The 12,948-nt window shown below is 39.4% G+C and overlaps 1 protein-coding gene across 6 annotated transcripts in view; it reads left to right on the top strand.

Moving 5' to 3' along the window:
* The window catches only part of C6H6orf118 (chromosome 6 C6orf118 homolog), an 88,023-nt gene that overhangs the window by 22,567 nt on the left and 52,508 nt on the right, over positions 1-12,948 (top strand). For 2 of the 6 annotated variants that reach the window (XM_009452355.4, XM_063813648.1), the window contains exons 8-10: positions 2,085-2,138; positions 2,243-2,298; positions 3,668-3,836. In XM_009452355.4, coding sequence (XP_009450630.1) covers positions 2,085-2,138; positions 2,243-2,298; positions 3,668-3,761 — 204 coding nt within the window. In that variant the 3' untranslated portion in view covers positions 3,762-3,836. Of the gene's footprint in view, positions 1-2,084; positions 2,139-2,242; positions 2,299-3,667; positions 3,837-12,948 lie in introns of those variants that run through there. The other 4 variants (XM_063813647.1, XM_054686477.2, XM_063813649.1 and 1 more) reach the window with 3 other exon arrangements.

The following is a 12,948-nucleotide window of genomic DNA, read 5'->3' as shown; positions in this document are numbered from 1 at the left end:
CTTTCTGTTTGTTTGCTTTTTTAACAGGTCCCTCTTCCATAGGGCTGCTGCAGTTTGCTGGGGGTCCACTTCGGACTCTATTCACCTTGGTCCTTCTAGCACGTGGAGGTGTCAGAAATGGAGGCTGCAGAACAGCAAAGATTGCTGCCGACTCCTTCCTCTGGGAGCTTTGTCCCAGAGGAGCACCAACCTGTTTACAACAGAAACGCTTTTGTATAAGGTGTCTGGCGATCCCTGTTGGGAGGTCTCACCCAGTCAGGAGTGCTTAACGAAGCACTCTGACTGCCCCTTAGTGGAGCAGGTGCACTGCGCTTGGGGGAGTCCCCCTTGTGCAGACTGACTAGACTCTTCAGAGCCAGCAGACATTCTGTCTGTAAACCCCTGCTTGGGACCCAAGACCCTGATGGTGTGGGCTCACGAGGGGATCTTCAGATCTGCAGTTTGCACAGATCTGTGGAAAAAGCATGGTTTCCTGGGCAGGGTAACACAATCACTCACTGCCTCCCTTGGCTGGGAGCGGAAGGTCCCCTTGCGGCTCCCAGGTGGGCCATCTCTTCACCCTGCTTTTTCTTGCTCTCTGTGGGTCGTGCCAACCCCCTAGTCAGTCCCAGTGAGAGAACCTGGATACTTCAGTTGAAGGTGTAGGATTCACTTGCCATTTTCATTCTTCTCTGTGGGAGCTGCTGACAGCAGCTGCTTCTAGTCGGCCATCTTGGCCCCTCCCTGCAGATTTTCTTCGCGTTTTTTGTTTAGGGTTTGATCTCCTTTATTTCTTTCAGAAAATAAATGTCCTCAGGACAAGCATCAATTTATAATTGCATTTTAAAACAGTAATGGGTTCTAAATTTAAATATTGAAGCATGATATAATGTCAGAACAATGTAAACTATTCTTTCATAATTAAAACCTCCTTAGATAAAACAAGTCTAAGAAATAGAAAACTCCCTATGAAGGTTCCATATCACTAATTTATATTACTTTAACTACTTCTTATTTATATTTGGCTGCTTAATTCAAATACTGGAAAATACAATAGAATTGCCATTGTTATTCTATTATGTAATTGGTATCTGGTTCTAGATTTCAAATAGACTATTTCCAATCAGGAAAAAAAAAAAAAAAAAAAAAAAGAGCTGAATGTATTGAGGATTTACAATGTATCAGACACTTTTATGAACATTTAAAAAATATAATTTCATTTAATTTGCAGCAACCCTAACAGGTAGCTGCTATTATTAATCCTCTTTTTGAAGTACAGAAATGAAGCACTAATATGCTAAGTAACTTGATTGAGGTCACAGTTAGCAAGCAGTAGACTTAATATTGAAACTCAGGCTTGGTTCTTAATGATACCCCATGCAGCCTAACTACTAAAATTGCTAATACTTTTCAACATATGTAATATCCGAAAGATCAAGTCTTTATATCCTCTGCCCATCATTATTTTGTTCACAATTATCCTGAATACTTTCATTAACACTATTGACTAATTTTTGAAGTTCTAATAATAATACTTTTGGTATTTTGAATTTATAAATGCATTTGGGAGAAAGTGACAGCTTTACAATATTAATACTCCTATCTGGTATTATTTTATACTTACTTAATGTATTTTTATAACTTGGTGAAAGATAATTATGTTTGTTCTTATGAGTTTATGGGATGTATTACTATTATAACTGATAATTTAAAAAATTCCCCTTACAGTTTATAATCAGTTATTGCTGATATATATGTGATTTATTGATATTTGTATTTTTATATTTTTCCAGCCCCCTTAACAAATTCTATCATTAGTTCTGAAAAGTGAAGAACCCTTCACTTCTGGAATTTCCCTAAAATTTTCTGATATTTTGAAACATCAATTTCCTCCTCTCCTAGTTTTTTACCGGGAGGACCAGGATCTTTCCTTCTCATTAATTGTCCTTCATTTTATGCTTTGTTTCTTCATCTGTTTTTAAGTAATGTGCTATTGAGTACTCTTGAAATTATAATATCATTCACATAATCTTGTTAAATAGAGAAAAATAGTTAACAAATATTTTTAACCAAGTATATTGCATTTAAAACAACTTCTCTTCCAGCATGAAGCTATACAATTGGAAACAGAAAATATGATTTTAAAGAAGAAAATAAAAGTAAGTTTTTTTGTGTGAATCAATGTTTATCAATAAAAATATTTCCTCTGGTGCCTGCTTGTCCTGTGTAATAAGCATGACCAACTGATCGTAATTCTTTGTAGGTTACTGAAAACCATGTGAAGCAGATCATAGGAAAGATCAGTGAAGAGAGGCAGGAGTAAGTATTGACATCATGATAAAAGAACTAGCGCAGTATCATGCTGTTCTCAAGATCAGTTATTTAAAACTAGATTAGACTAGACAGACCTTTGAAGGGTTCACACTCATGAATGCTTACATTAAATACACATGTTGCATTCTTTTCTGTGCTTTGGAATGCTCAGTCTAAGATTTAGACCTCAATCTGTACACTTTATTTAGTCATATATAAATGAATTTATTGGATAAAGCTGGAGGTGAGGGTGAATTCACATGGGCAGGAATCAGGAATGTGGGAAGGCATGGCTTTATTTTCTCCAATTATATGGCTTTTAGTGATGTTAAATCTTTGAAAACTCCTATGCATATATTACTCTGAAAATTCTAGTTTAAAAAGTAAGTAGCTGATTTATATCATTTGTTTATAACTAAACTTATTGGTATAAACATTATTATTTACATTATAAGCTTATACTTCGCACAGTTACTTTTCTTTGAGTTGGTACTATAGTTTGAATCTCAGAATGTGGTATTATTAAGAGCAATGGAAAACCATATGACGATTTAAATAGGGAAAGGCTTATTTGTATCAACAGGAAAAAGATTTTTAGGTGTAGGTGGCTTGGGCTCAATGACATCATTAAGGAACTAGGGCTCCTCACCTTTCTTCCCTGCTTTCCTTTGAGTGTGGCTGCTGCCTCCTCGGGGTCTCAATATGGCTGCCTTCAGGCATTAACTGGGTCCGCATTCCATGGATTAAGAAAGGGAAAGGTGAATGACAGATGGCAAAGAGCTTCTCATTTTGAGGCTTTCCATTTTATTCAGGAAGGACAGTTCTTTCTAGGTGCTCCCACCCACATCTCATTGGCCAGCACCATGGGCCAAGGTCACTCTCAGCCGTAAGAGAGGCCAGAACATAGAGCACCCCACTCTCCAGCTTATGGGGCAGAAAAAGCCATGGGAGAAAGGGATTGGATAGAGTGCTGAGCGAGCCATATAGGTGGATCTAGGTTTTGTGGTTCCTTATATCATGTTGGGTGTTCTTAAAAAGAGGGAATAGAGTTACAAATACAAAACTGGGGAAGCACCTCCCATGGCCTTGGCAATGAAAGTGAATGGACTCAAGTATATCATTATGTTCATGGTACACCTACTTCCCATGCCACACTATATGCTACAGGGGAATCCATCTATCTATTTAGAGAATCTGTTACATTCAAGGCCAAAACTCCCTCAAAATATCTGTTTTAAAAAAGTAAATGATTACAAAGTCTCATCTTGTCTGTTTTGGGTAAATGTGTCTAAAATAGATGCTTATTTTGAAATTTTATTTCATGCTTAATGTATTTTTTTCTAACCTATGGTATTCATTTCTTATGTATTTTAAGGGGCCTTTGGAAATTTATCAAGGAATTTGTAAAATCAGAGGAAAGAGAAGATAACGCTCAAGCAGCTGAACAAATGGCCAGTGAAAATTCTTAACTTCCATGTATGTAGCATGGATATTTGCAGATGCATATACATTCATAAAGATACATTTCATTTCATCAGCTTTAATCTCTAGTAAAATTAATGTGGTATATGTATCCTACTCAGGATACTGAAATACACACATGCGTACACATGATTAGTTTCTACTGTTGCATACATATTTACAACAATATTAGTTCTTAACGTATGTTTTACTTTCATTTAATAATGTTCAACTGTGGAAAATACTTTTGATTATTTGCTAAGAATAAGGAATTCAGCGCTGCTTGAATACAGCTCAAATTTGTTTATTTGCCAACACAAGTTTACATATAGGCATTTAATAAAATTTGATAGTGATTTAATAATTCCATTTAATTAAATAATCTTTACTGATTGAAGATGATACAGTGCTCCGGAAATGTTACGCTAGCATTATGTTTTGTACTGCATCTATCTTGGCTGATTGTGATCCTGATGACAACGTTGTGACTTAGGATTTTTATTTATTCCCACTTTGCCTATGAACTAGTCTAAACATCTAGAGTAAACGCAAGCTTGATTCCTTTGGACAATCCTATATAGGGCGATTTTTTTTTTCTTTGAGACAGTCTGGCTCTGTCACCCAGGCTGGAGTGCAATGGCATGATCTTGGCTCATTGCAACCTCTGCTTCCTCGGTTCAAGCAATTCCCCTGCCTCATTCAGCCCCCCGAGTAGCTAGGATCACAGGTGTGTGTGCCACCACACCCAGCTAATTTTGTATTTTTAGTAGAGACAGGGTTTCACCATGTTGGCCAGGCTGGTCTTGAACTCCTGACTTCAAGTGATCCTCCCACCTTAGCTTCCCAAAGTGCTGGGATTACAGGGGTGAGCCACCACGCCCGGTCTACAGGGTGATTTTGAAGATCAAATGTAACTGGTAAAGTACACATATGAGGGATTCGATCCTAATTTGTAATCATAGAGTTTGAGGTGAGAGAGATAGAGAAAGAGAAAGAGAGAGAAAGAGAGAGAGATTGGCTTTCTAGAGATCAGGAGGTCATTGTCAGGGAGGAGTGCTTCTCAGATTCTGTTTAAGATCCATTAGTTCTTCCTGAGGAATGACTCGCTCTGCTTTTAGAGGTAAAATTGTGGCAGCTACTGAAAATGTTTCCCATATATAGAAATCAACTGGACTTTGTTAGCGTACATTGAGTTCTCTGTGTTCCAGTTGCTTTCTATTGGTTATTCATGTCCACTGGGTACCATCTGTCTCATACAGGACAGAGAACTGATATATGAAGTGCTGAATTGATTTGCTTCAACTACCTTGTAAACGATGGAGCTGGGATCTGAACCCAGGTTTGGCTGACCCAGTTACTAAACTTTTATCACCAAATCATGCTGCATCATTTACCTATATGACCAGGAGAGACATAGGAAAATGAATGTATGCATTGCCAAGCAGTGGCATAAAGACCACTAGAACTAAAATCAAATAGTGCTGAATTTATTAGCTTGCCAAACAGGAGAGAGCTGTATACTCAAGAGGTTCAGGGAGTCTCCAGTTTGAAAGAAAAGAGCTGGATATAGAGGGAAAGGGGGTGCATTATTCCATATTAACAGGGCTTTAGGCAAAAGGGGTGCATTATCCCATATTAACAGGACTTTGGACAAAAAGGATGTGTTATTCCGTATTAACACGGCTTTAGGCAAAAGGGGTGCATTATTCCATATTAACAGGACTTTGGGCAACAAGGGTGCATTATTCCGTATTAACACGGCTTTAGGCAAAAGGGGTGCATTATTCTATATTAACAGGACTTTAGGCAAAGGGAGTACATTATTCCATATTAACAGGGCTTTGGGCAAAAGGGGTGTGTTATTCCATATTAACGGAGCTTTAGGCATTAAATTTGGAATGGATTTGTGGTGGAGGTCAGGGGGCTGGAAATTACTTTTTTTGGATTGGCTGTTATTCTGGCTAAAGTCACAAAAGCAGAGTTTTCCAAGAGATCTGAGGAGGGTTATAGTAAAGCTTTGTCAAGATCGAAGTCCTGTGGCAGGTGCTTTGATATGTGCATTCTGGGAAATCATGTTTTTCCTCTAAAAACAGATGCGTAATCCTACCATTTATTCATTTTCTTATATACATTCATTATACTAACATTCAAGTATATTTCAGATTACCAGTAGTGAGATGTATAGAAATTAAGAAGACATGGTTCCAATCTTTAGGAAGCTTAAATTTTGTTGTACAGACATGTGAGAATAACAACAGCAAAAAAGCATGAAGAATGCAGATAGGCAAACTCTTACCTACTACTGGAAGAAGTGTGAATTGATAAGGAAATTTAGCAAAGTAATTTGACAACAAGCTGCGTGGATCACTGAGTATGTGTGTGGGTTCCCAATATAGCCCAGCCCTCCTTGCACTTAAGCAGGACGATGTAGCTTGTTTGGGTCAATATTGGTTCGTTGTGATAATGCATTATAAGAAAGAGGGTGAGCTTATACAGACAGATCAGCTTATTTGTAAAAGGAAATAAAAAATACAGAGTCAGAAATCTGGCTCTCTCAGTGTGAAAAACACTGACTACTTTTAGCCCACAGATTTAAGGGTTGAGATTTTTAAATACCTGTAATCTGATTAAATGTCTGAAAGAGGAGATTACAGGTGGGGCCTTTCCATCAAAGCTCTGCAGCCTAGGGAGGGTATCTTTGACTTAAAAGTGAGAGATGAGGGCCCGATGCAGTGGTTCATGCCTGTAATCCGAGCACTTTGGGAGGCTGAGGCAGGCGGATCACAAGGTCAGGTGTGCGAGACCAGCCTGTCCAACATGGTGAAACCCCCATCTCCACTAAAAATAAAAAATAAATAAATAAATAAATAAAAGAAAAATCAGCTGGGTGTGGTGGCAGGTGCCTGTAATCCCAGCTCCTTAAGAGGCTGAGGCAAGGAGAATTGTTTGAACCTGGGAGGTGGAGGTTTTAGTGAGCCAAGATTGCACCACTGCACTCCAGCCCAGGAGACAGTGCGAGACTCTGTCTCAAACAAATAAACAAAAAAGAGTGAGAGATGAGAAATGGGAATGAGAAAGCAAAGAAAAAGATCTGAGAGCTTCGCTAAGTGAGCTGTGGACACATGGAACTGACAGAGAGCAAAGAGACTGGAAGGCTACTGAGTTTTCGCAGGAGTTCTACTGCCGAGGAAATCAAGGTAAGAAAAGCTCATTACTGTTCAAAACCTAAAGCAATCCTTGGTCCCCGACCTTCCATGAGGATGAGGAGGAAGGAAGTTGAAGAATCTGTATGTCTCCGCGGCGCATTCCCCAAGGCCCATTTCCATTTCAGATGTGTCCCGGGGGAGACAAAGAAGCCCAGCCCAGGGACAAGGACAATGAAGAGGGGGCTTCGTCCAGAGCCACATCAGGGCTTAATAACCAAGGAGCACTGACTGCTTCTTGCTGGGGGACCCCGACAGTGTCTTCTTGATAGGGCTTTAGAAATTTTACAGGCCAAGAACTGCTGTGTGGTGGGGGTGGGGTTAGTGGTGGTGGAGATAGAGGTTATGGTGATGGTGCTGGTGTGTGTTTCTGTGTGTGTGTGTCTTATGGTGCTGGTGGAGATTACAGGTAGGGAGAGCAGGAGTTGAAGGTAGAGATATCAGGTGGAGGCGAGAAGGAGTTGGTGGTACTGATTGTAAGTGGAGAGGAACAGAAATGAAAGATAGAGATAGAAGCTAGAAGGGGTCTGGGCGTGGCGGCTCACGCCTGTAATCTCAGCACTTTTGGAGGCCGAGGTGGGCAGATGACTTGAGCCCAGGAGTTTGAGACCAGCCTGGCCAACATGGTGAAACCCTGTCTTTACTAAAAATACAAAAATTAGCTGGGCATGATGGCAGACTCCTGTCATCCCAGCTATTTGGGAGGCTGAGGCAGGAGAATTGTTTGAACCTGAGAGGCAGAGGTTGCAGTGAGCCAAGATTGCACCATTACACCCCAGCCTGGATGACAGAGTGAGACTCTGTCTCCAAAAAAAAAAAAAAGAAGCAGGAAGAGAAAAGTTGATGGGCGAGATGGTAGTTGTCGGGCGCAGAAGTTGAAGGTGGAGAAGGAGTAGAAGGCAGAAAGAGCAGGACTCACTGCTGGCTAGGGTCTGAAGTTTGAGTGAGAGCACCAAATCAAGGGTGCCTTGGAGCTTTGTGTCTGAGCGCTGAATTGGAGCTGACTTTGGGAGGTGCTGATTTTAGGAGATGGTGGAGAGCATGGAGTGGGAGGGAATCATGAGCTTTTAGTTAATTTGTGAAGACGCTTAATGGTGCTTTAAAATGAAATTTTATCTCACCATTTTAATTCAATATCTCTGCTTATTACCAATACTGATTGTCTTAAAATATTGTCTTAAAATATGAAGCCAAGCCCAATTAACTCAAATCACACTTTAAATGTAAATGTACTCTACCAAGGACATAATCCATAACTCACTTAAAAATGACATACTAGTAATGTTAACACTCGCATTTTTGGGTTGATCTCTTTGAAGTTCATAGTTTAAAATAATGTTCTGTCTGTTTATGTGTGCAATGGGACGCAGCATCTAATGCCTTTCATATTCTCATAAAAGGATCAGTTTGTTAAAACTACAGATGAACTTCTCTCAAACTACTGAAAGTGTTTTGGTGTCATAGAAATGCAAATACTATGTTCAATGGATTTAAATTTTTCTTCAAAACTGAGCAACTTAAAATATGTTAGCTATTTTTTCTTTCTTCGATGAATTTTCTGGCACATCGCAGATACAGTACTCAATAACTATTTTTAATGGACTGACCGCCCGTATGTGTCATACCATTTGTTTTATGGGTTTTTCGTTTTAATTCTATGTAGCTTGGCACATTTACATTGTGTAGCATTCAGCAAATACAAATAATTGAATTCTATGTGGAATAAGAGCAATTTAGACAATTGGATTTAAGTTTCTTAAGTAATCATAAATCTGTTTACCTGTGAGTAATATATCAGATGTGAAGTATTAGTTGCTATTTTATTTTTTTAAAACAACAAGAAAGATGAAATTTGTTCTGTTTATGATTTTGAAAGAAAGCTCAATTTTTTTTCTAAGGTGCGTACCTGCTTAGTGGGGCTGTGATGTACTTATGGATATGAGGGTTTTCACTTTGCTAGATCAGGCTAGTTGCCCAGCTTAGCTGGCTGGCGTACAACTGATTATATGTGTAATTCTGACCAGCCATCTGGTGAGTGGGTGTCAGCATTCATCAGGAGGAATAGGAGAGATGTAATATATTCCTAGGTCTCAGAACTTTTAGAACCTCTTGGATGCCTCTGGCTGGCCCTTCCCTCGGAAGAATCATGTCCTCATTTTACAGAGAATGTTTTGGCCCAGCCATGGGGGGCTGAAGCCCCAGGGATCAAAGGTGGCCCAGCAAGGTGGACTCAAGTCCTTACTACTACTGAACATAAATCACATGTGTCCCCCGTGAGGGTCACGGATGAAGGGGGTCATGGACAAAGGATGTCAGAGGAGGCCAGTGATGCAAACGAGAGGTCTTTTCACTTGTCCTTCGCTGAAGGGACACCTCCATGGCCCCACCTCTACCCTGCAGCCTCACTCTCCCCTACTGACCTTGATTCTTACTTTGCAGAAAGTGAGAACTGAGGCCATCTGAGAGGAGTGCTCTTCCTTATGTGCCTTCTCTTCCACTCTCAGTAATCCATCCCCATATTCACAAGGGCCCCCTGCCTTGCACTTTCCAAGTAACATGATCATAATCACGCAGTGCCATGCTCACCGCTCTAAAGACACTGACAAGGTGCTATTATTATTCCAGTTCACACACAAGGAAACCGAGGCCCAGGGAGGTGAAGAACTTGCCTCAGGTTGTGGAACTTTGAGAGGCTGAGTCCAGCGCTCTGGTTCCAGGCAGCTGCTCTTAAGGGCATCCTGTGTGGCCTCTGGAGCCTCAAGCCTCCTACCAAGGCAAATCTCTTCCCTAAATTCCTCATCCTATTGTCTCCTCTTCAGAATCCTCCACTCGGCAGGTTAATATTTCCCTAGATCATGAGATTCTGCTTTTTCATTCATTCCTTCACATTAGAGTAACGATATCTAAATTTCTCCTATTAAAAATAAAAAGAGGAACAGAACATCTTTACTGTATCTTACCCTCTAGGGACAGATCTTCCTTTCAGAGCTAACCTTCTTTTCTGAGCCTTCGCTTTGGCAGTCTGTCAACAGAGAGCCGTGCACTCTAGGCTGAGACTGAGAGGAGACTGCAGGCACAGTGAGGGGGCGAAACAGTGTGGGGTCCCCGGTTGGAGCTCATGCAGCTCGAGAGTCTACTGTGGAAGAGAAGCATGAAAAATGTCGTTAGTATTATTTGCCCCACGAAACACAAGAAATGCCACATTGCTCTGTTTTTAAATCAAATTAAATTTGGTTCTGAGCTCCACTCATATCCATCTGGTGGAAGGATAGCTCAGTTATTACTAGAGTTCCTCTCAGCTCCTCTCATAGATATACAAATCTCGGAGGTGACTTTTTTTTCTAGAAATTGACAAAATAATTTTAAAATTCATTTGGAAAGGCAAAAAAAAAAAAAAAAAAAAAAAAACCAAGAATCAAGTATATAAGTATATACCCTACCCAACTTCAAAATGTACCATGATGTTAATCAATAGAGTGTGTTATTGGCAAAATGATAGATCCTTGAAACAGTAGAAAGTCCAGACATAGATTCGCCCACATGTGACTAACCATTTTTTGAAAACAGTGCTAAAGAATTTCATGGGGAAAGAAAAATATTTTCTTCAACAAATGGTCCTATGACTACTACTTATATGTAGGAAAAGAGCCCCGGTTCAAGCCCTCCCCTTGTTCTCCCTCCTCCTCTGACCCTTCAGGCCTTCTCTGTCTTCTTCCTTTCCTCTCTCCTTCCCAGTTTTAATACCTGTTTGTGCAAAGCGCGCTCTTGGCTTTCCTCTGGTTATTTTTATTTGTATCTTTTCCTAGTCTTCTCCTTTCTGAAAGAGAGAGAGAGGAGAGACAGAAACAGAGACATGAGAAAGAGACAGAGAGTGATGAGAGAAAAAGAGAGAGAGAGCACCCTTATTTGCACCCTCGAGGCCATGATCAATGGACCATGGTCTCTTCCTTCAAGAAGTCCAGCATCCAGTGAGGAACAGATGCATATGGAAATTAGCAGAGTGGGCGTGGCAAGTGCTCCAGTGGAGTAAGTGCGAGAGTGCAGCATCATCTGGAAGGTTCAGCTCTACTGGACGAGACAAGAGAGGCTCCCAGAGAGACTGAAGCTCCTTCTGATGCCTTCTCCACCACCTTCATAGATCCTCAAGAATATTCTCCAGGATTCTCCTCTGTCTCCATATGATTCCTTGCACGAAAACCAATGATTTAAAATCCCCACAGTCAGGGATAGTTTACCTATATTTGTAAATGTAGTTATTTACTTTTAAAAGTAAACAATTTTTTTTAGAGGAGCTTTGGGTTCACAGAAAAATTTAGTGGAAAGTACAGGGAATTCCCATATATTCTCTACCCCCAGGTAAGCACAGCCTCCCTATCAATGTCCTCCACCAGAGTGGAGTGTTTGTTACAACTGATTAACCTGCTGACATTGACACATTATCATCAGCCAAACTCCATAGTTTACATTGAGGTTCACTCTTGGTGTTGTATATTCTGTGGGTTTGAACAAATGTATAATGTCGTGTATCCTTCATGTTAGCATCAAACGGAAGAGTTTCATTGCCCTAGAAATCCTCTGTGCTGCACCTACTCACCTCTTCCTTTCTGCTAACCGCTAGTAACCACTGCTCTTTTCGCTGTTTTACCTCTTCCAGAATGTCATAGTTGGAATCATACAATATGTGGCCTTTTCAGATTTTTTTTTTTTTTTTTGCTTAATTGCATTCACTTACTTTTCCTCCACTTGTTTTTATAGTATAATAGCTCATTTCTTTTCTATCGCTGAATAATATTCCATTGTCTGAATTTGCCACAGTTAATTTATCCATCCATCCACGTATTGAAGGACATTTTGGTTGCTTCCAAGGTTTGACAATAATGAATAAAGTTGATGTAAACATTTTATCCAGGTTTTTGTGTGAACACAAGCTTTTAATTCCTTTGGGTAAGTGCCAAGAACTATGATTCCCGGATCATATGGTAAGAGTGTGTTTGTAAGAAATTGCCAGTCTTACAAAGTGGGTGTGCCATTTCTCATTACCATTAGCAATGAATGAGTGCTCCTGTTGCCTCACTTCCTCATCAGCATTTGATGTTGTCTTTTTTTTCTCTTTTTTTACATTTTGGCCATTCTAATAGGTGTGCAGTAGTATTTCATTGTTCTTTTAATTTTAATTTGCAATCCCCTAAGAACATGTAATGTTGAGCATCATTTCATATGCTTATTTGCCATCTGTGTCTTCTTCGGTGAAACTTCTGTTCAGATAAATGACCATTTTAAAATTGGGTTGTTCATTCCTTATAGTTGAATTTTAAGAGTTCTTTGTATATTTTGGGTTATAGTCCTTTATCAGATATATCTTTTGCAAATATTTTCTCTCCATCTGTGGCTTAGCTCCTCATCCTCTCAATAGTTATTCACTTGTAACATAAAATTAAGCCATTTGAAAAATCTTTGAAAATGGATTAAGCAACTAACACAGTTTCCACCTAGTCCCACACTGCTCTAGTTTAGAAACAAGGAAGTTGAGTTTTCCTGGATGGAGAAAGATAAAACTTCAGAATATATACATTATTTTCTGAGAGTGTGTGTTTTAACACTATAAAAGTAACACCAACTCCTCTGAGAAATTTTGGAAAACACTTGACGATTTAAAAAAGTAGAAAAATGTTCATAATTCTGTCTACCCAGAAGCTGTCTGTATTCATATTTTGGCATGTTTACTTATTCCTGCCAGTCTTTTCCTTTCTAGTACGTTAATTCAGTATTTTAGAAAAAATAAATATCTGGCCTTATTATCTGGCCATATTGAACAGTAGTTTAATATGTTCCCATGTCAACTTTTCTCAATAATAAGCAATTGCTTAGCACCACTTCTTGGATGCTCCTTTCATCAGAATGAAAACATAGCTACTTGTAACATTATGTACTTATTTATTATATTTTAGAATATATGCATACATTATATATATGTATAGTACATATATATGTG

Source organism: Pan troglodytes, chromosome 5, assembly GCF_028858775.2.
Source record: "Pan troglodytes isolate AG18354 chromosome 5, NHGRI_mPanTro3-v2.0_pri, whole genome shotgun sequence".
NCBI lineage: Eukaryota > Metazoa > Chordata > Mammalia > Primates > Hominidae > Pan > Pan troglodytes.
Note: the sequence above shows the minus strand (reverse complement) of the source record. Positions and strands in the feature narration are given on the sequence as shown.